Source organism: Haliotis asinina, chromosome 1 (assembly GCF_037392515.1).
Source record: "Haliotis asinina isolate JCU_RB_2024 chromosome 1, JCU_Hal_asi_v2, whole genome shotgun sequence".
In the NCBI taxonomy this organism is placed as follows: Eukaryota; Metazoa; Mollusca; class Gastropoda; order Lepetellida; family Haliotidae; genus Haliotis; species Haliotis asinina.
This window is the reverse complement of record NC_090280.1, coordinates 72,150,376-72,174,713: the sequence shown is the minus strand read 5'-3', so window position 1 is coordinate 72,174,713 and position 24,338 is coordinate 72,150,376. Positions and strand designations below refer to the sequence as shown.

The window sequence follows — 24,338 nt, the reverse complement described above, 5'->3', positions numbered from 1 at the left end:
CTGTATCTACACTGATCCCTGGGGACTAACTACACAGAGGACAGCATCAGTCAACAGCAAGAACCATACAGATACACACAATAAAATCTTGCTTATAACTTACAGAAAATATTAATGTTCATGCTTCACTGTATTTTCTAAACATAAATACACAATATTTTTTCCTGAAATAATTATAACATGTGTTTTCCTTCTCTAATCATGATCGGCTGATTTTGTTTGAAACACCCCCCGAAAACCATACACAAGCATACAATCATATAGCTGTAATGGAATGATGGTATTTGAGCATACTGGAAGTGCCACAAAATGTTCAAGCTCTGTATCTGATTCTGGTGAAAATGTTACTCTCTACAAGATGTATAAATACAACGACCCTTGATGATGCTAACATCTCCTATGTCATCTCCACATAACTGTGTCATTCACATAGGGTACATATAAAGAATCAGGGAAGTATTGGTAAAACAAATCCTACAAGGTGAACACAAATGATTCTGTCATGAAACAGTTTTGATCAACAGTACAAAGTGTGTCAGAAGGCAATTCACTTTGAAAATAACTAATGTGGGACAATTAAGTGAGGGCGGAGGACATTCTCCTCATGAAATGTATTTCGTCAAACAGAACAATGTTTTCTTGAACACTAAGCTGATTTGTTCATTATGTTGGAGATCGGCTGAGGTAAGGCACCAGGTCAGAGCCTGGTCCAGCAGAAGGTTCTGGCGTTTTCTGTGGATCACGGATAGGTAGTCCCACTGCTGCAGCAGCTGTGGACTTGATGGTGACTCTACTTAAGTGTCACACTCGTGACTAGATCAGCTTCAACAACATAGACATAAGACTGTAAACATGAGAAGCACCAGTGAGAAGTACAGGATGATCATCCCTGACTACAACAGAGGTCAAGTGTGTCCCAGTGCCAAGACGGACAAGGAATGCTGACTCCTACATTGAGATCTCTATCATCTAAATGGGTTGTTGACCTTGGGAATCCTTCGGCCACGATGTGCATGAAGACATGTGATATTTAAGCCAACACTAGTCACGAAGTCATGTTTTAATTAGTATTGCCAGTAATGTCTGAGATGGAGATGGTCTGTATATGGTGCCAAGTGACATAGGGATAGTGGGTATTTTGTGGCTTATTTAGACCTGCTGTGTAATGCTTGCCTGACGTGTGACAACACAACTACTACACTGGATCTTGTCAGTTGGGAAGGAAGATCAGCATTCCCTTGCTCATCCAGACATATCAGCTCCAGCTCCAGGGAAACTGAATCTACAGCTCTCAGCTGTTACTATCTGGACTTATATCATTGGTGGCAACCATGGTGGTGATGAAACACATATAGCTTCGTCCTTGATACATTACTGATATCAGAACACCTATTGTAACTTCTTGTTCAAATCTTTATTGCTACATTGAATGATAAAAGATCCACTGGCCCTGATGTCTTTTTTCAAATAGGACAAGAAGAGGTAGAACCATGGCGTTTTGTTAAATGCAAAACAGAAAAATGAACCACCTGTTTTCTTTTTTTTTTTTTACTCCAACACAATTACATCTTATTCTTATGAGCTGACATCACTATATGCATTTCAACAACCATCTCTACACACAATCCTTTTATCAGAAAAACTTCCATAAATAACAGAAAAAATATTCACACCATTCACAAAAGAATACAAAAGCCTACCTTGCACAAAGAGACACATGTAAAAATATCTGTATAGAAATAGTCACTCTCTCAATCAGTAGACGCTGGGTGACCACTCCTGTCATCACTGACCAAACTCACACAGGTGACCATCAGATCGTCCCACCAATACCAGGTGTGCCAAGGCCATCTCTCAAAAACAACAACCTGGTACACAACTGTATTACTTGGGAGCAAATCTCACAATCATATTTGCAGTGTGACCAGGAATTGGGGAAATAAAGTTTTCACATTTCAAAACAGTGCTTTTCAAATGAATCCTAATGTTGATGCTTCATTATATGAACAAATAGGGTAACATTACACATGGCAATAACACGTCAGCAGAAAAATATTGGCAGGGTTTAACGAATTATGGCAGGCAATCGCCAAATGAAATGCCCCAACTGATACCATCTGTTTGAGTGGTTCCAAAGTAGACAGAGTGGGACCCCAGGTCTACACAAACATGGGAAATGTAAAATATAGTAGGAATCTACAGAAATGTTAGTCACTGTAATGGAAGATGGCGGATTGGGGAAACACCACAATCAGTATCAGGGAGTACCTAGTTGTACTGCACGTAGTAGCTACATCTAAGGTGAGATTACTCTTACCTGCTGTAACATGCATATACATGAATGTTCCATACAATTAGGCTGAGGTTGAAACAAAAGCAGAAATCAGTCATAGGAAGGTGTGGTGCTGCGTACAACTGGCAGTGAGCAGTGTGAGCAACATACGTGTACGTACTGTGTGGCCATTCTGGCACCTGATGGAAGGGAGGTAACTCACAATGTCAGTCATATGTAATTTTTTCAGACATTCAATACGTAAATAGTTTCAAATATGAAAATATATACAGAAGAAAGTATAACTGTATCACTGAAAACATATTCTGTTCAAATTAAATTGTCTGTTGTAACAAATGATGACCAATTTAGAATCAACAGATCCAAAATGCAAATCTTCCTTTGTCCTCCACAAAATTTTTTATTTTCTTGTCAAAATTGTTATAGATGAAAGCTGCACAAATGCATTCATTATGCTGGTAGCATTCCTCCTGTGTGTTCCACTCACTACTGAACAATTGATAAAGAAACAGTAATACATCACAATAAATGTCTAACATGTGTATATAACATAAAGCTACTTCAACAAAACAAAACCAACAAAACAATAAATGTACCCGCAGAACTTATGGAATATCAGGTTAAGACTATAGCTTCTAGCTTAGATTAAATAGGAAATAAACTTGTGCATGAACAGTGTTTGTATTGAGGCAGGGAAGAGTAAGTGCAGCTGTCCTCAAAATCAACAGTAAAGAGTCCTTTATTATTTCATTTATAAGTGACATTTCATGCAGTATTCACATCTGTAAAATGTCAGATTGTCAGGATGAATATAGAGCCATTTATTGTAGCCATTCCTGAACTGATTAACTGACTAACACAAAGCAACTTCACTCAAAATCATCTATCTTCACTCTCTTCTTTAAAATATTTCCGAAGGTATCTTCTGCCATGACAGTAGCTGTGGTGGTCCCCTCTGGAATGGCCTTAATTCTTGATCTCTTGAGTGTAAAGTCCAGTGGCGGAGTCTCATGGAGGAACTCCCAGTGATGAAACACAAGCCCCCCAGGGTCTGTCCGGAGTTCAACCAGCCTAAGCCCACTTGCTGACAGAATGTGGCACTTGCTGAACAGAAGAACACACATTGATACAGGTTAACAATGCAAACACTGAGTTAAGGTTAACACAGTCTTATGGGACCTGGAGAAGCCCCTATTGGGCCCAGGGGTGATCAAGTTTTGACTGAATAGTGCATTACTATTGTTCATCAACTTGGTTGGTTGCTTGATTAGTTGTTTGTTTAATGCTGCACTCAGCAATATTTCAGCTATAAGGCGGCAGTCTGTAAATAACCAAGTCTGGACCAGACAATCCAGGATCAACTTCATGAACATCATTCAATCCAACTAGGATACAACTACATGCATCAACCAAGTCAGTTAGCTTGACCACCCAATCCTGCTACCTGCCTCTTACATTCATATATCGAATAGAATAGTTGAGTGTCATTTTTTACTTCAAATCAGTGTTATGTGAAAGGAACAACAGAAGAGAATCATCATGTCAGTGTGCCAAATTTGGTTTGTTGCAGTTATTGCGTTATTTTGTGTTAGTGAGCAGTTCATCGGTCCCAAAGGTAATCATTCAGACTGTACTTGGTCAATGTGCATTTTATCTTTTCTGTAGATTAAAAGATGCAGATATCAACATCTGTACATCACAGCATTTACACCATGCTAGTTGATACCTGGCTCACAGCAGATCTAAACACATCACTAGTTGGGTAAACCTGACACAGCCCAACAGAATAGAGTCTGGTAGAGGAACCTAAACTGATTAGAAAATAACGTGTGTTCTGTAATAAACACTACAGTCCTCGTGCTTTAATTATAATAGTTGAGGGAAAAACTATACTTTATTACAAAACATAATGTTTCCACTAGTGATGTTTGCTGAGTGAAGAAACTGCAAACCAAGAAATCGGATGCAATGGTCAACTGTAGGAGGCTGTTCGAGGCAATGTCGGTTATGGTTGTGATGTGATGCAAAAGTGTTCGATTACAATCGGCAGACTAGAATGGCACAGTGACGTCAATGCATTGTTATGCAATGCAAAAAGTTCTCATTGCCATCTGATAAAGTATAGTTGGTGCCTTTGATCTTTCACCAAAGCCTCTCAGAACTAGACACACTGCTCACATCCCTACAGCCAGTACCACTCTCCCATCCTCATTCAAGGGGGCTCTTTCTTATACGTTCTTCCTTCCAACAGTTTCTACAGAATACATATGAAACACAGGCAAATCTTACTTGGAAAGAACTGGATTTTTTCTTGGATCATCCGTCTTAGCCTTGTTAAACCATCTGAAAAACATGAAAATATGATTAATACTGAACATGATTCTCAGTGTATTTCTGTGTTTACATAATGGAAGCGTGCAAGGTTCCTGAAGAGATGCCAGCGTTTGCCTTCAGCGGCAAGGTAGCATGATACTGAACACACCAACACAGAAACATCCTCCAGGAGCTAAGTCTCTTGTGTGCCATTACACTGAACACACTGAACTTACACATAATCAAATCTCTCTTGGATATTGAATTCAAGTGCTGACATTACATGAAATGAGTTTAGCTGATTAGGAGGATTGTGAGGGCTGTGCAAAAGCCTACTTGCTTGATATTCAAGAGAAAGTGAAGAGATTACATTGAGGAGCTACTGAATTAGTGACATGGACAATTTGTGTGGGTTGAAGTGGCAGTCCATGGAGGTCTGGATACATATGTTCAAGCACAAGCATCTACATACTGACATCAGCTGTACACTGATGAGAAGCAGCTCATAAATGGTTAGGCAATGATGATGCATTAGGTTCTGTAGCTCACACATAGCAAACTGCTTATTTGGAGCAAACAGTAACTCATTAGTAAATGCTAAACTTTCAAGTTTTCCTCCACAGTTTATAGATTTACTTGGAATCCATTTAAACTATTACATTCATTTCCTGCATTGCTAGCTGTTGTTAATGAATGTTCAACAAACCAGTGTCCATCAATACACTAGTTCTACTGATTACAGGAACAAGCTGCCAGCTGAAACTGTATAGCCAACATGAGCAAGTACTGATGTTATCAACATTGATCCATAATGGTCCAGTGATCCTCCTCCATTATACTATGTCATATGTTCACACTGAACACTTTTCCCTGCCATAGATTCACTCAGCACTATTCCAGCAATATGGCTGCAGTCTGGAAAGAATTGACTACAGACCAGACAATCTAGTGATCAACAGCATGAGGATCAACTACACAGTTCGGGTATGATGCCAAGTGTCAACCAAGTCTGCAAGTCGGACCACCAAATGATGTTAGTCACCTCTACCTCAAGCATGGGTTAATGAAGACCAATTTAGACGCAATCAAAACAGTTGCATGAGTGTTTGGTTTGTCCATTCAACACAGAACTTAACTTATTTGTTCATCAATATGATAGCGGTCTGTAAATATGCGGGTCTGGAACATACGATCCAGTGACTGATGTCATGAGCATCGACCTACACTACAAGGATACAATGCCATGCATCAGCCAAAGTTAGTGAGCCTGAATCGTCTTAGTCAGCTTTCACAAGCTTGGGTTACTGAAGACCAATTGTAACCTGTACCTTCACAGGGTTTTTTCATGAGTGAGAGGAATTCACTGCCAAGTAAGGTATGAGCATGGACATGGTCTGAGGAATGAGGGAGGAAACATGATGTTTCTAAGGAACTGCTGCCCTGACTTCTCGGACACTGGCACTGAACAATCTTCAAAAGCAGTCTAACATGTGTTGCTAAACCTAAACCTTTGGTCCTGGAGTACTGCACAATCATACCTAGGTAAATGAATTGCTAATGTAATTTGACATTCTTCGAAGTCTACAACAGCTTTCAGCTAATGAAACAAGAAACGTGAGAAGCAAACAATGAATTCCCTACTTGGATTCATCTCTATCGTAAACAGATAGCTTACTATCCATGCATTCTTAATTCACTTGCAAAAAACCAACACACTTTAGGGAGAATTTATGTTAAATAATTGATTAAATACAATCCATGTGAGTAAATCAATGTGTTAAGTAGAAGTATTTTTGCAATGAATGAAAGGGCTTGGCGCCAGATTACCATTGTGCTCAACACAGGAAGGGGGAGAAGGTCGATGCTTAGCGATAGTGTCAAGAAACATCAAACATTCATCTGACAGATAAGATAGAACACAGGTGAAGTTTGTAAACACATAGGTGAGTCAACTGATTACGTTTAATGTCCCAGCCAGTGATGTTTCAGCTGTATGGGTTAATTATACAATTACTTTCCTGGCCAAACAATGATGGAAAAACAGCCAAACTGAGCATCTACAATCAACTAGGTAATAACTATTATATCTCCCGTCTATATTGGTACAACAATGGATGATGTTAATTTGGGTGCATGTGAAACTAGAGTACAATAATTAGGAGATAAACCTAGTGTGTTTGAAAATCAGAGACATGCTGTACTGAATTGACGGCGACTAAATTTCAATTGTGAACACGCAGCATGAGGTTTCAATTGTAATATTTAGTCGCCATCAATACATTACAGCATGTCTCTGATTTTCAAACACAGTAGGTTTATCTCCATTCTGTCATGACCCATTTAAAATCGAACTTCCTCGCTCGGCGGAAGACACTGCATGATCCGGCAAGGGATGAGAGGTGAGTTAATCTCGTCTGTGAAGGGAGTAGTTGGTGCCTTTCATATTTTTTAAACAAAAAAAATATTCTGTCTAAAGAAAACAAACAACTGACGTGAAAGTGGAAAATACTTGACTGGATGTCGAATCAGAACCCTCCAGAATCGAAGAATAGATCCTCATGGGATAGACCTACAATCTGTATCTCATTGAGGCCAAGCTTTTCTCAAAGTGTACGAGCATAACAGTGACTGCCTTGCAGGGATGATGGCAGAGAAGAACTCCGGTGGTTTAATTTTTTACTTATAGATATTATTGTGACATGATGGAGTATGAGTAGCATAAATTTGGTGTTTCGCCAGAACCGTTATCTTGTGAATTTCCCATTCTAAATGGAAACAAATATTCCATATTCCAGGTAGGTAAATGTTTACTAATGTTTTGCTGCACAATTTTGTATAGATAGGGGTGTATTTTCGCAAGGCATTCTAATTTATGTGTTAGATATTGTTTATGTTAGGGGCTGTGTATTGTAATTGAATGTTTTTATAATAGAGGGTAATATGATAGTGAAATTCCCACAGAATTGTGGAGGAAATATCATATAATTGTATTTTTGAGTTTGAATAAATGTTTTTTCATCAGCATTTCCATCATGTGTGTTGTGTTGATATCAGTCATGTTGGTGGTCTAACTGAAGTAGTGCGGCAATCTTGTATATACATGTGTAATGCAGCGCAGTGAAATCAGACGCATGTTCAATCCAAAAATTTCAAACTGCACAGATCTATGTGGCAAATTCTCAAGTCAGCGTCAAAACCCATGGAGTTGTTGTTGTTATGACCCACCATCATTGTGGTCAAATGGAAGTAGTTCTCACGATAAGACCTGTTAATGTGCTGTGAAACGGCCTAAAATCAGATAGCGTCAATCCAGAATTGATGCCGTCTGATTTTTCTGAACAACCAATCAGAATTCAGTATTTTTTGGAGTCATGGTAGAATGTACAATGTGTATAAGGGTAACCATGAAACTCAAGTACCTATGTTTACAGTTACCTGTGAAACCTCAGTACAACAATGGAAGATGTTTATGGGTACCTGTGAAACCCGACTACAATAATATATGATGTTTATGGGTACCTGTGAAACCCGACTACAATAATATATGATGTTTATGGGTACCTGTGAAACCTGAGTATATCAATAGATGATGTTTATGGGTACCTGTGAAACCTGACTGCAATAATATATGATGTTTATGGGTACCTGTGAAACCTGAGTACATCAACAGATGATGTTTATGGGTACCTGTAAAACTCGAGTGGAACAAAAGACGATGTTTACGGGTACCTGTGAAACCTGAGTACAACAATAGATGATGTTTACGGGTACCTGTGAAACCTGAGTACAACTGCCGAAGATCTGTACCAGTGTGCTCCATCATCAGCAAACTGAACATCAGGTAGTCGAAGGTCAGGCTCCTCAGGGGAGTTTGGGAGTGTGGAGGGTGTGGAGGAAGATGGGGACAGGCTGGCAGAGGATCCCACACTGGAACATGAACTGGGGCGACGTTCTGAAGACGAGTAGCAGCATTTTATTCCAAATCCTAATGACAATTTATCTGCAACAAACATACACCCCACTTTACCCCTCTAACCCCTACAACACTGCTACATAGCACTGTGGTAGAGGCCCTTATCAATATCTAACATTGATTGAATGGCAAGCAGGACTGAATCATTATTATTCCAACACTGCAGATCAACAAAACAGCTGAGATCACTGACCCTGGATTAGAAGCAAGCAGACATCTATTTCTGAGTGATACAATTTCCTTGTCATGAAAAAATAACTCAATCAATTCCCCATGTATGTATCATCATATTCTCAATCAATTCCCCATGTATGTATAATCATATTCTCAATCAATTCCCCATGTATGTATCATCATATTCTCAATCAATTCCCCATGTATGTATCATCATATTCTCAATCAATTCCCCATGTATGTATAATCATATTCTCAATCATTTCCCCAAATCACATAGTCAGTTTTTCATGTGTAAATGTGTGCTTTTCCTGATGAAGTCCAATAAAGAATTGTTACCATGACATTTCAAGATAATAATGAGTTCAGCAAACTATCTGGTTAATGTACAGTTGTTCCTGGACAAACCTCTGCGAGTGGCATTTCCACTTAGGAGCTTTCCATCCGTGGCCACATTGAGCTCTGTCACTGTCTCTCCACCTGGGTCCTGAGCTATAGTTCTGTGGGTCTCAGAGCCATCATAGTTCTTCACAGAGAAAGTGAGCATGGATGGGGATTTCACAGGTTTGAATCCTGTCTCCACCTTGACAACCAGAGGAGGTGGGGCGATGTATATGCTATTGCTACTGCTTGACCGGGAAATCTGAAACAGTATGGGAGTCTAGTGACTGATCTAAACATGTCATTGTGACCAATATGTCAGTTGTTACAAATAAGGGACACTTGGTTGAAAGTACTGAAACCCATATGAATAGTTGGAGTACTGTCAGGAAAAGAAATCAAAGGAGGGCTGGACCAGCAGGCCAAGGGTCCAGGACAACGGAGACACCAAACACGTCCTCTAGGTCTTACTGGCTGAATAAATGACTTTATTACTCTTGTCCTCACCAAAAGTAAGACTTTCATTTTTTATGAACAATTAATTTAGAAAGTGTCAAATGTAAGAGAGAACAACAGTTACATGTAGCATTTTCAGGGGTTCAAATTTCTTTTTAAAAGCCACTTGCCACTATAAGAAGTGACTTTAAGAAAGTAACTAGTCCAGACTAATTTTCCACTTGCCCTGATTTTAATTTCAAAATCATGATGATGAAATTATGATATGAAAGAATAAATCGACATGGTATTTCATATTAATGTTTACTCGACTATATATCGAAAAGTGATAAACAAGCATGAAAGATAACTCTTTTATCATTGCAAACTTTAATAGCTAAATTTTGAGCAGATATGAAATGAAATCCAAGTTTATTTGCAGTTTGAAACCATAAGCAGAAACTATCTAGTAGCACACGGACAAGCAAGGTGCCATTATTTGATTGCCCAAAATGAACACTGACTTTTCGCAGGTGTCAGGCAATGACATTTTTTAACCCTTTGAGTTCTGCAGCAAGACTTAGTATAATGTTGACCTATGAAATTTGAGCTATGCTTTCAATTCAAATAGTTTTTAATATATTACTTTCTAATACAAGGATATAACACAGGCTGAGACAAGGAACATTGCATGTGCACTTACATTACTTCAGGACTCACAACACTACATATTCTTCCTGAAAACAATTAATTAGTGTCACATAGATGAACTCAGGAATGTGTGGAGCTCTGACCATGTCTTTCACTTACTTCTAGCCATAACACAGAATGGACAACAAAACCTACATTGGAGATTCTCAAACGTGACAACCATCACCTTTTTTTCATGACATTACTGTTTTTTAACCTACTTGAAAGTTTCCATTACAGCTGGCATCTCTGCTAGTGCTGGGCCAACATGTACTTACTGGGTGTCAGCCTTTAAACCTGCTTGACATATCTGTCAGTAAGGCTATCACAGATAATTTATCATAAATTACTGATAAAAAGTCATAAAAGGTAAATGAATTTCCATTTTTGACAGACAGATTGTACATTTCTTCAGTGAAAGCAGCCCTTCATGCTTCAGACAATGATTTTACTACATTGCAACACACGGTACTGTTCCTGTTCTCATTAACAGAATATGCTGTTTAAGACTGATTGACAGATGCCACACACAGCAATATTTCAGCTACCTGACAGTGGTCTGTAAACATCTGAACCAGACAATCAAGTGATCAACATCATGGGAATTGTTGGGATACAATGACATGTCAACCAAGTCAGTGAGCTTGTCCATGACAAGCATGAGCTACTGAAAACCAATTGTGCCCCAGGTCTTCATTGGTTTTTTTGTTTACAATAAATGTGTCTAGCACATTTTTCCTTATCCTTCTGCTTATTAGTCAGTCAAAATTTTTTAATCATCTACCCTACTTTGAACCTACCCGCTTGTAAGGACTGCCATAGCAGACATCTTTGTATCTTCGTTGATTTGCATCGAGCGACATTGAGAGTGGGGAGCCCTCTATACTGCTGCTGGAGGGTGTCCTTGATATGCTGCTGCTGTTGCTGTTGTAGCGTTGTCGTCCAGAGTTGCAGCGCCCATTGCTCCGCAGCCGCTGGATGGTAAAGACTTTGTGGAGGTCATCAAAACCTCGAGCCATGATCCCTGAAGGTGTGTGTGCAAGGTCAAATGTGTGTCCAAGCTCATGGAGAGATGCCCCGAGCCCTGTGGCGTAGTTGGCCCAGTAGTACTCCCTGTCAGACACAAAATGCCTCATCACTGACATAGGTCAACACAAGGGTGGATACAGCTTTTTGAGAAAGGACGGTGAACACTTGATTTTCACCCTTTTTCATGACAGTTTCAATGGTCATACAATAAACTTTAAGGATGAATGGGGGATGGGGGTGGGTGGGTGGATACACAATCCTGCACCCCTCTGTCTGCAAGCCAATTCAAAGATTGTGAGAAAGACTAGAGAAAATGAGAGTAGGGGTGTGAACAAATATAACTGTAGGTGTAAGGAAACAATATGTTGTTTTTCATGTTTTAAGGACAGGTAAATTGACAAACTGTCAAAAAAGTTTTATCTCATCAACTGAAGAAATAACTAACACCAACCAGAAATTAATGAAACATCTATCCTGAGTGAATCTGTGTACCCAAACTGAACAAATGACAAAAGAGATTCTTGTCAATATCAATCAGAAACACACAATATGTAAAAATGTCAGTTACCATGCAGCAAGGAAACAGTGACATGTCAGGTTGCTTAGAAAACAAACCTTCCTAACAGATCAATCAACTTTGCAAATAACAAAACTGAACCATAGAACTTGGGAGTAATATTCAAGGCGATTGTTGCTGAAATATAACAGTTACTTTATTGATTATGTAGAGTGTAATGACAAAAGATAGAAACTTATCAGGTTCTGTCCAGCAGACACAAATGTGTAAACTCTGTCCATGCATTCATTGACTGAAACATAAGGCAAACTTGGCAAATATGCGACGTAAGTACCAAGGACTGTCCAATGTCATCTTCTGCAACTGTGACATGAAAGAAATCATGAGGAATAAACAGACATTAAGTCCAATAGCTAATCTGTTTTTGAACCAGATATTTGTGATTTACTTATTGTTACCCTGTACTTGATCAGAGCTGTGTCTGCTCATAACAAGCCGATCAATATCGCAACTGAAGACCTGGGACATAAATTCCCCAAAGACACCAAAGAATTAGATGTAGTCTTTTAGGCATTTAGAAGTTGGACAAACATGAATACATGACACAGTATATGGAAAACAACTTCTATTATAGTTTCAGAGGTAGACTCTTGCTCCTTCATTCACCATAAAACATACCATGTATTTGAGGGAGATTTGTTTACAAGAGGCTGGGAACACCTTTCATTTATTGCACTCAAAGGCCATTCAAACAGTGTGCTCACTCTTAAAGCATATATAGCTTCTTAAAACTGGATATCAAAATAGCTGTTGTTCAAACAATTTGAACTTTAAATAATGTTGGTCATGGTCACCAACACTACACGTCACAGTGGTCTACTTTGTAGATGGTCACCAACACTACATGTCAGTGCAGTCTACCTTGTAGATGGTCACCAACACTACACGTCAGTGCAGTCTATCTTGTAGATGGTCACCAACACTACACGTCACAGTGGTCTACTTTGTAGATGGTCACCAACACTACATGTCAGTGCAGTCTACCTTGTACATGGTCACCAACACTACACGTCATAGTGGTCTATCTTGTAGATGGTCACCAACACTACATGTCAGTGCAGTCTACCTTGTAGATGGTCACCAACACTACACGTCACAGTGGTCTACTTTGTAGATGGTCACCAACACTACATGTCAGTGCAGTCTACCTTGTAGATGGTCACCAACACAACACGTCACAGTGGTCTACTTTGTAGATGGTCACCAACACTACATGTCAGTGCAGTCTACCTTGTAGATGGTCACCAACACTACACGTCACAGTGGTCTATCTTGTAGATGGTCACCAACACTACATGTCAGTGCAGTCTACCTTGTAGATGGTCACCAACACTACATGTCAGTGTGGTCTACCTTGTAGATGGTCACCAACACTACACGTCACAGTGGTCTACCTTGTAGATGGTCACCAACACTACATGTCAGTGCAGTCTACCTTGTAGATGGTCACCAACGCTACACGTCAGTGCAGTCTACCTTGTAGATGGTCACCAACGCTACACGTCAGTGCAGTCTACCTTGTAGATGGTCACTAACACTACACGTCACAGTGGTCTACCTTGTAGATGGTCACCAACACTACATGTCACAGTGGTCTACCTTGTAGATGGTCACCAACACTACACGTCACAGTGGTCTACCTTGTAGATGGTCACCAACACTACACGTCACAGTGGTCTACTTTGTAGATGGTCACCAACACTACACGTCAGTGCAGTCTACCTTGTAGATGGTCACCAACACTACACGTCACAGTGGTCTACCTTGTAGATGGTCACCAACACTACATGTCACAGTGGTCTACCTTGTAGATGGTCACCAACACTACACGTCACAGTGGTCTACCTTGTAGATGGTCACCAACACTACATGTCACAGTGGTCTATCTTGTAGATGGTCACCAACACTACATGTCAGTGCAGTCTACCTTGTAGATGGTCACCAACACTACATGTCAGTGCAGTCTACCTTGTAGATGGTCACCAACACTACACGTCACAGTGGTCTACCTTGTAGATGGTCACCAACACTACACGTCAGTGCAGTCTATCTTGTAGATGGTCACCAACACTACACGTCACAGTGGTCTACTTTGTAGATGGTCACCAACACTACATGTCAGTGCAGTCTACCTTGTACATGGTCACCAACACTACACGTCATAGTGGTCTATCTTGTAGATGGTCACCAACACTACATGTCAGTGCAGTCTACCTTGTAGATGGTCACCAACACTACACGTCACAGTGGTCTACTTTGTAGATGGTCACCAACACTACATGTCAGTGCAGTCTACCTTGTAGATGGTCACCAACACAACACGTCACAGTGGTCTACTTTGTAGATGGTCACCAACACTACATGTCAGTGCAGTCTACCTTGTAGATGGTCACCAACACTACACGTCACAGTGGTCTATCTTGTAGATGGTCACCAACACTACATGTCAGTGCAGTCTACCTTGTAGATGGTCACCAACACTACATGTCAGTGCAGTCTACCTTCTAGATGGTCACCAACACTACACGTCACAGTGGTCTACCTTGTAGATGGTCACCAACACTACATGTCAGTGCAGTCTACCTTGTAGATGGTCACCAACGCTACACGTCAGTGCAGTCTACCTTGTAGATGGTCACCAACGCTACACGTCAGTGCAGTCTACCTTGTAGATGGTCACTAACACTACACGTCACAGTGGTCTACCTTGTAGATGGTCACCAACACTACATGTCACAGTGGTCTACCTTGTAGATGGTCACCAACACTACACGTCACAGTGGTCTACCTTGTAGATGGTCACCAACACTACACGTCACAGTGGTCTACTTTGTAGATGGTCACCAACACTACACGTCAGTGCAGTCTACCTTGTAGATGGTCACCAACACTACACGTCACAGTGGTCTATCTTGTAGATGGTCACCAACACTACACGTCACAGTGGTCTACCTTGTAGATGGTCACCAACACTACACGTCAGTGCAGTCTACCTTGTAGATGGTCACCAACACTACACGTCAGTGCAGTCTACCTTGTAGATGGTCACCAACACTACACGTCACAGTGGTCTACCTTGTAGATGGTCACCAACACTACATGTCACAGTGGTCTACCTTGTAGATGGTCACCAACACTACACGTCACAGTGGTCTACCTTGTAGATGGTCACCAACACTACACGTCACAGTGGTCTACTTTGTAGATGGTCACCAACACTACACGTCAGTGCAGTCTACCTTGTAGATGGTCACCAACACTACACGTCACAGTGGTCTACTTTGTAGATGGTCACCAACACTACACGTCACAGTGGTCTACTTTGTAGATGGTCACCAACACTACATGTCAGTGTGGTCTACCTTGTAGATGGTCACCAACACTACACGTCACAGTGGTCTACTTTGTAGATGGTCACCAACACTACATGTCAGTGCAGTCTACCTTGTAGATGGTCACCAACACTACACGTCACAGTGGTCTACTTTGTAGATGGTCACCAACACTACACGTCAGTGCAGTCTACTTTGTAGATGGTCACCAACACTACACGTCCCAGTGGTCTACCTTGTAGATGGTCACCAACACTACACGTCACAGTGGTCTACTTTGTAGATGGTCACCAACACTACACGTCAGTGCAGTCTACCTTGTAGATGGTCACCAACACTACACGTCACAGTGGTCTACCTTGTAGATGGTCACCAACACTACACGTCAGTGCAGTCTACTTTGTAGATGGTCACCAACACTACACGTCACAGTGGTCTACCTTGTAGATGGTCACCAACACTACACGTCAGTGCAGTCTACTTTGTAGATGGTCACCAACACTACACGTCACAGTGGTCTACCTTGTAGATGGTCACCAACACTACACGTCAGTGCAGTCTACCTTGTAGATGGTCACCAACACTACACGTCACAGTGGTCTACCTTGTAGATGGTCACCAACACTACATGTCAGTGTGGTCTACCTTGTAGATGGTCACCAACACTACACGTCACAGTGGTCTACTTTGTAGATGGTCACCAACACTACACGTCACAGTGGTCTACTTTGTAGATGGTCACCAACACTACACGTCACAGTGGTCTACCTTGTAGATGGTCACCAACACTACATGTCAGTGTGGTCTACCTTGTAGATGGTCACCAACACTACACGTCACAGTGGTCTACTTTGTAGATGGTCACCAACACTACATGTCAGTGCAGTCTACCTTGTAGATGGTCACCAACACTACATGTCAGTGTGGTCTACCTTGTAGATGGTCACCAACACTACATGTCAGTGTGGTCTACTTTGTAGATGGTCACCAACACTACATGTCACAGTGGTCTACCTTGTAGATGGTCACCAACACTACACGTCAGTGCAGTCTACCTTGTAGATGGTCACCAACACTACACGTCACAGTGGTCTACCTTGTAGATGGTCACCAACACTACACGTCAGTGCAGTCTACCTTGTAGATGGTCACCAACACTACACGTCACAGTGGTCTACCTTGTAGATGGTCACCAACACTACACGTCACAGTGGTCTACTTTGTAGATGGTCACCAACACTACACGTCACAGTGGTCTACTTTGTAGATGGTCACCAACACTACATGTCAGTGTGGTCTACCTTGTAGATGGTCACCAACACTACACGTCACAGTGGTCTACTTTGTAGATGGTCACCAACACTACATGTCAGTGCAGTCTACCTTGTAGATGGTCACCAACACTACACGTCACAGTGGTCTACTTTGTAGATGGTCACCAACACTACACGTCAGTGCAGTCTACTTTGTAGATGGTCACCAACACTACACGTCCCAGTGGTCTACCTTGTAGATGGTCACCAACACTACACGTCACAGTGGTCTACTTTGTAGATGGTCACCAACACTACACGTCAGTGCAGTCTACCTTGTAGATGGTCACCAACACTACACGTCACAGTGGTCTACCTTGTAGATGGTCACCAACACTACACGTCAGTGCAGTCTACTTTGTAGATGGTCACCAACACTACACGTCACAGTGGTCTACCTTGTAGATGGTCACCAACACTACACGTCAGTGCAGTCTACTTTGTAGATGGTCACCAACACTACACGTCAGTGCAGTCTACCTTGTAGATGGTCACCAACACTACACGTCACAGTGGTCTACCTTGTAGATGGTCACCAACACTACACATCAGTGCAGTCTACTTTGTAGATGGTCACCAACACTACACGTCAGTGCAGTCTACCTTGTAGATGGTCACCAACACTACACGTCAGTGTAGTCTACTTTGTAGATGGTCACCAACACTACACGTCACAGTGGTCTACCTTGAAGATGGTCACCAACACTACACGTCACAGTGGTCTATCTTGTAGATCATCAGGTCACCAACACTACACGTCAGTGCAGTCTACTTTGTAGATGGTCACCAACACTACACGTCACAGTGGTCTACCTTGTAGATGGTCACCAACACTACACGTCACAGTGGTCTACTTTGTAGATGGTCACCAACACTACACGTCACAGTGGTCTACCTTGTAGATGGTCACCAACACTACACGTCAGTGTGGTCTACCTTGTAGATGGTCACCAACACTACACGTCACAGTGGTCTACCTTGTAGCCATGCTGCTGCTGTTGCTGTTGTAGCGTTGTTGTCCAGAGTTGCAGCGCCCATTGCTCCGCAGCCATCACACTGAAGACCTAGGTTGAATCCCCACATGGGTACAGTGTGTGAAGCCCATTTCTGGAGTCCATTGCTAGAAAATTGCTAAATGGTGGCATGAAACTATTAACGTTCTCACTCTTTCAAAGATACTACTATCCCCACTGTGTTTAACTGAAAGAAAATATGAATCGTTGTCTCTCACAATGAACATTTTTTTCAACTCATTAAAGACATGTCAGCAAAATCACACCAACAGTTGTTGTTCAAGAAGATTACTTTCACTCTTAGTAGATGTTTTCACTGTCATTTCTTTGACACCTGCTCTCAACGGACAAGATGTGGCAGCAAGAAAGCAGTAAACTGGCAATAACTGCTTATGTCTCACAACTTTATCTGCACACTACCATGACCTACTGTACACTACCATGACCTACAGCACTTTACCATGACCAACTGTAAACTACCAGACTACTGTACACTTCCATGTCCTTCTAACTAGTTACTGCACACAACACTTTTCCATGAACTACTGCATACTACCATGACCTACAGCAAACTACCATGACCTACAGCAAACTACCATGACCTACTGTACACTACCATGACCTACAGCACTTTACCATGACCAACTGTAAACTACCATGACCTACTGTACACTACCATGTCCTTCTAATTAGCTACTGCACACAACACTTTATCATGAACTACTGCATACTACCATGACCTACAGCAAACTACCATGACCTACTGTACACTACCATGACCTACAGCACTTTACCATGACCAACTGTAAACTACCATGACCTACTGTACACTACCATGTCCTTCTAATTAGTTACTGCACACAACATTTTACCATGAACTACTGCATACTACCATGACCTACAGCAAACTACCATGACCTACTGTACACTACCATGACCTACAGCACTTTACCATGACCAACTGTAAACTACCATGACCTACTGTACACTACCATGTCCTTCTAATTAGTTACTGCACACAACACTTTACCATGACCTACTGCATACTACCATGACCTACAGCAAACTACCATGACCTACTGTACACTACCATGACCTACAGCACTTTACCATTACCTACTGCACACTACCATGACCTACTGTACACTACCATGTCCTTCTAATTAGTTACTGCACACAACACTTTACCATGAACTACTGCATACTACCATGACCTACTTGACACTAGTCCGTTTGATTCCATTTGAGACTGATGAATTGCTCACTAACACAAAATCTAATAATTGCAACAAAGCCAAATTGTTCAACAGTCAATAGACACCATCACACAAGAAACATGGCAAAAGTGCGTTGAGAAAGTTGAGAATGAAATAGAAAGACATTACTGGGAACAAAGTGGACTGGACCATGCCACCGATTCAGACAACAGCATCTTCTGAAAGTGGCAACACTGACTCCCATTGAACATCTCAAGTGGTAATCAGATAACGCCTTTTGAGATGGCCCCATCTTCACAACACACGCTTGTTGATTACCTGGCTGTTCTCCCAACAAGAGGCCCCCCTTGTACAAAATAGCGAAAGGTGACAAGAAAATGATGATCGTTTGTTAGACAACATTTTTATTCGGGTGTCCAAAATTATGAGACACATCATCAGAGTTGGTCTGTCGATTTCATGTGGCTGTGGAAAATTTGATTTGTTGCAATTATTAGATTTTGTGTTAGTGAGCAATTCATCGGTCTCAAATGGAATCAAACGGACTGTACCATGACCTACAGCACTCTACCATGACCTACTGCATACTACAACACTCTACCATGACCTACTGCACACTACCATGACCTACAGCTTTCTATCATGGCCTACTGCACACTATTATTACCTACAGTTCTCTATCATGACCTACTGCACACTACCATTACCTACAGCTCTCTATCATGACATAGTGTACACTACCATGACCTACAGCAATCTACCAAGACCAGCTGACCATGACACAATGCTGGATACTTGAGGTTACCAAGTGCTCACCATACGAAAAAATCACCAGGCTGCAAAAAATACCTGACCAATAAATAATCCCCTGAATAAAGTAATGTGTTACATTAAGAAATGTTAAAACATCCCTGCAGTCTCTTACAATTCAAGGAGAGCTGAAAATCAAAGTAGTATACAAAGGGTCAGCTGGATCCTGAGAGTGAATGAAAGTGGAATGTACGTACATGCTCTTGCATTATTTAACCAGTTTTAGTTCCTGCAGTAAATCAGTGCCTGAGCAACACTATGTCTCATATGAGCAACAAAGGAGATTAGAAGTCATACAACTTTCACAAAATTCGGATGACTAGTGGGCCGACCAAGCACCATCACAAAGACAGACTGACTTGAATTCAGCTCTATGTCTCTCACTTTCACAACATTTAGCAACAACTGCAAGATTATTTGAGTCAATCAGTGGAGTTCAGGTTTCCAAGCCAATACATTCTCCAGCTTGATCACATCCCTTTCCCACACTACAACATTACAGATGGTAATATATCACACTGTACACTGTAAGTGAAAATGTCAACATTGTATAACTCAGCTATAATTGATACAAGGTCAACATATTTTCTGTTGTGATGGACATATTGATGTCTCTGGAGTAAGTGACCTTTCGCTGATGACATCCTTCCTCTCCTGCAATTCTCTAGTGTTTACACTGAGCTAGTGCTGATGCACTTCTGCTGCTACGTGTGCAGCTATTGAATATGTGCTGTGCAACTGGATTCCCACTGGAACCAAGCCTCACGTACATCTGCAGCCATGCACTACCAACACTGTGCAGATAGTTTGTGTTGTTGTTCGTTGTTTATTGTTACACTTAGCAATATTCCACCTACATGGCAACATTCTTTTGGTTTGTTTCAGCAAAAATGCAATATGCAGCAGTCGGTAAATAATCAACATCACTGTCTGTTTGGTTACCCTGTATGAAAAGCATGGGTTGCTTAAGACCAATTCTAAATGAGATCTTCACAGGTCTACAGAGAGTCACTACAGTCAATATGACACAATGATGACAGTAAACTGGCAATGATATGTCCTGTGGCCAATAAAACTATACTGGGTTGTATATGACATTAATGTTGCTCTTCACCATGACCATTGGTCACTATTCCTACAAGCAACTACATACGGCGCATTTTTGTACATTTCAGAGCAAACCAAGAAATGGTGGTCAATGTGTTTCTTATCCTGTGTTCTGTCTGATAGGAAACAATCCAAACATGCCATGTTTTGGGAGGCAATATCATTTTCAATATGTCCACCACGCAAACAACATTTTATTGCTGATCCATTTTCAGTGTTATGCTATGAGGCCTCTGCCTCCACCCAGACCATGCTACGCACCTTATGGAGTTTAAAGTAGCAGATGAACAATGACCAAACATGGGCTGATATGACAGTGCAGTTTCCACTCATGATCCTGGGGCAGCCCTGTTCCTGGTCCACCATGAGACACAGTAAGAAACATTCATGGTCTGTTAAGTACCTCTCATCAGTTGGAGAAGTAGAATTCAATAACAAGACACTGACAATTTGGATCAATACAAGTGGGATGAACATATTCATTTCCAACCATCACTACACGCCCATTTCACTTGAATCTGCTCATACACATCAACTTATTTGATGAAGGAAGGTTACTACAAGTGTGAGGCCTTTCAGTTTCTACATGGCAAGAAAACTTTGATGCTATGCATCAACAGGATGGCTGCAACTTATTATGTGTTTATTGAAACAAATTAAATTTACAATAAAATGATTTTTTCAAATTGTGTAATTAGCGCAAATGTGTTAAAGACACTGTTTCAATCCATTTTACTTTTTACTCCATGTTCAAAAGACAACAAACAACACTAGTTTCAAAGTCTTTCAATGGGAAATAGACGTGATACGCATAAAGGTGCATAGCTATGAATATAAAATGTTGGGTCCCTGAAATTACAGTAGTTGATATCCATACATTTAACCATTTAACATTGCTTTCAGTTCTTTGACAACTATGCTATACCTACCTTGCCTAACTTGACAAACCCACTCTCCCAAATAAACGTATGCAGGTGCCTTATCTGGCCACATGGTCTCTGGGCTAACTGTTGTGAAGAAAGAAATTTTGCATGTGCTTTTGATTCAATTACCCCCAAGTGGCTGAAACCTATTATGAATAGACAGGAAAGCTTCACAAAGGAGAAATCCAATAACTTTGTTACCATCAAACATGGACAAATAGAATCTCAAATAACTGTGGCATTATATTCACCAAAGAGCACATGTACACCAATCTAATGTAGGCAGAGAAGGGGTTGCTTGTTCAGCTGAACATACTGGATGTGTGTTTCGCTGCAGATCGCCAGTAGAAAAATCATGGCATGGTCAACATGTCGCTGGAAACACATCCATGCAAGGAATACTTGAGCAGGGTGAGTACGTGGAGTGAGTAGGTGGAGTGAGCAGGGTGAGTAGGTGGAGTGAGTAGGTGGAGTGAGCAGGGTGAGTAGGTGGAGTGAGTAGGTGGAGTGAGTAGGTGGAGTGAGCAGGGTGAGTAGGTGGAGTGAGTGGAGTGAGCAGGGTGAGTAGGCGGAGTGAGCAGGGTGAGTAGGTGGAGTGAGTAGGGTGAGTAGGTGGAGTGAGTAGGTGGAGTGAGCAGGGTGAGTAGGTGGAGTGAGCAGGGTGAGTAGGTGGAGTGAGCAGGGTGAGTTAAGGTGGAGTGAGCAGGGTGAGTAGGTGAAGTGAGTAGGGTCAGTAGGTGGAGTGAGTAGGTGGAGTGAGTAGGTGGAGTGAGCAGGGTGAGTAGGTGGAGTGAGTAGGCGGAGTGAGTAGGGTGAGCAGGTGGAGTGAGTAGGGTGTGTAGGTGGAGTGAGTAGGTGGAGTGAGTAGGTGGAGTGAGTAGATGGAGTGAGCAGGGTGAGTAGGTGGAGTGAGTAGGTGGAGTGAGCAGGGTGAGTAGGGTCTTACTCACCATTTTAGCAATATTCCATCAATATTCCAGTGGACACCAGAAACGAGCTTCAAATATTGTGCCATGTCGTGAATTGACCTGTATCTTTAATTTGATGAGGGAACGCATTACCCACCCCACCGCTACAATGACTACATAAACAAACCAACACAATCATTGTGATGTCATAAAAACCCAGTTCCAGAAGTAAATCAGGGCACCATGACTGTCTCGTTATAAAGAGGAAATAACTGACACAGACAAGCGACAGTCCCAAAATGAACAGACTACAAGACTATCTCTGTTCAAATGAACATGCATTCTAAAAACTAAATCCACGTCAGATCCTCAACAAGTCCTTCTTCAGTACAAGATCAACAAATGTGAAAATGTGAAAACCCTTAAACCAACATCATAATTGTGTGCTGACTGCAACTGACATAAGGGGGAACAGTGACCAATATGAAGGCATTATCTCCAACACCAGTAGTAGTGCCAATACCTCAATCAATCTGGCCAGGGCCCATTGAGGCCAGAGATGTGAACTTTCTCCTGTCATTCCCACACCACTAATTAATTGAAGATCTCATCAGCCCAGTATCAGTGGGACAGCCCATCCTGTCTAGTCACTGGAGTGTCTCCTCATCATCCCAGCAGACTGACCAGTTAGCAGACTCTTGGAGGTGATGAAAATCCCTCATAATGTCCAAGTCACTAAGCAGATTACTCAAACAAACAGGGACAAGACTGGTTGTGGACCATTGCTTAACTCTCCAGAGGAGACGACGTTGTGGAGTTTACTGTCACACACCTGTCAACAACAGGCATTCAGCTCACTTTATCCACATCAGTTCATGGCCACTGTAATCAGTATGGCTGGAATTACTTATTCCCAGGTGTATACTTCAGAAGACTTTGTTGTATTACACACAAGGGCTGCTTGTTGGCTCATGTCATCAAACAGTACACAGAAGTCTCAGGACATAATCACCTTCAGATCACAATGCATATTTGTTTACACTTACATGCATACTTATTTATTCTTACATGGAGATCAACAGTTGATCATGTAATTGCTCACATGACTGGTTTAAATAAACAGTGACAAAACCTGTCAACTCCACCAGTTGTGGCTGCTAGATGAAGCATCATGCAAGGTGGTCCTGCTACAATTGTACCGAGATCAGGAATAAGCTCTGTTTAGTACTAGGGTTGCGATGGGTACCATCCCTGAATTATGGCTAAAGATCATTCCCACATCAGTGGATTCAGCTCCTAACTACAAACTGACTGTATGGTTGCCACGACTGACCAATAATGAACCTGCAGATCACACTGTGCAAGGAAATGGACACATTGTCTGCTGGATTAACTTTGATGGCAGGAGAAGCATGAAATAACCCCACTATTGATTACACAAGTAGTAAGCAGTGACACAGCTCGTGCAGCAATGTGCAGCAGTAACAGACACAGATCAATCCCATCATCAGGCCTAATCACCAGATCAGGACAACTGGCATGTCCCTGCCTCATAGTCCTGTTTCCTAAACGGCCATGTAACGTCAGCACCGTGCCAAATGGAGGAAGGAAACTGCTCTTCAGTTCATTAGTCATTGAATGTGAAAATGGACATGTCTTGGCCTCTTCTGGCAAACTTATTTTCTGCTTTTCTGTATTGACTGGCTTTACTGAATGGTTACAGGAGGAATACAACAACATGAGACCATAGAAAGTTAAAGTTCTTATGAATACTCTCCTATATAGGTTTAAGTAAATAGCCTAAGGGTAAAGGGCGGAACTAGGCCTCAGTATCCTGCATTCACTGAGTC

At 41.5% G+C, this 24,338-nt stretch overlaps 1 protein-coding gene across 2 annotated transcripts in view; it reads right to left on the bottom strand.

The window, feature by feature from the left end:
* Window positions 1-1,532: 1,532 nt before the first annotated feature.
* The window catches only part of LOC137296713 (uncharacterized), a 107,653-nt gene continuing 84,847 nt past the window's right edge, over window positions 1,533-24,338 (bottom strand). Inside the window, exons 4-8 of one of the 2 annotated variants that reach the window (XM_067828546.1) lie at window positions 11,060-11,372; window positions 9,162-9,396; window positions 8,378-8,606; window positions 4,583-4,636; window positions 1,533-3,397 (exon numbers count right to left, since the gene is read on the bottom strand). In XM_067828546.1, the coding sequence (XP_067684647.1) occupies window positions 3,163-3,397; window positions 4,583-4,636; window positions 8,378-8,606; window positions 9,162-9,396; window positions 11,060-11,372 (1,066 nt within the window). In that variant the 3' untranslated portion in view covers window positions 1,533-3,162. The remainder of the gene's footprint in view (window positions 3,398-4,582; window positions 4,637-8,377; window positions 8,607-9,161; window positions 9,397-11,059; window positions 11,373-24,338) is intronic. The other variant, XM_067828553.1, reaches the window with a different exon arrangement.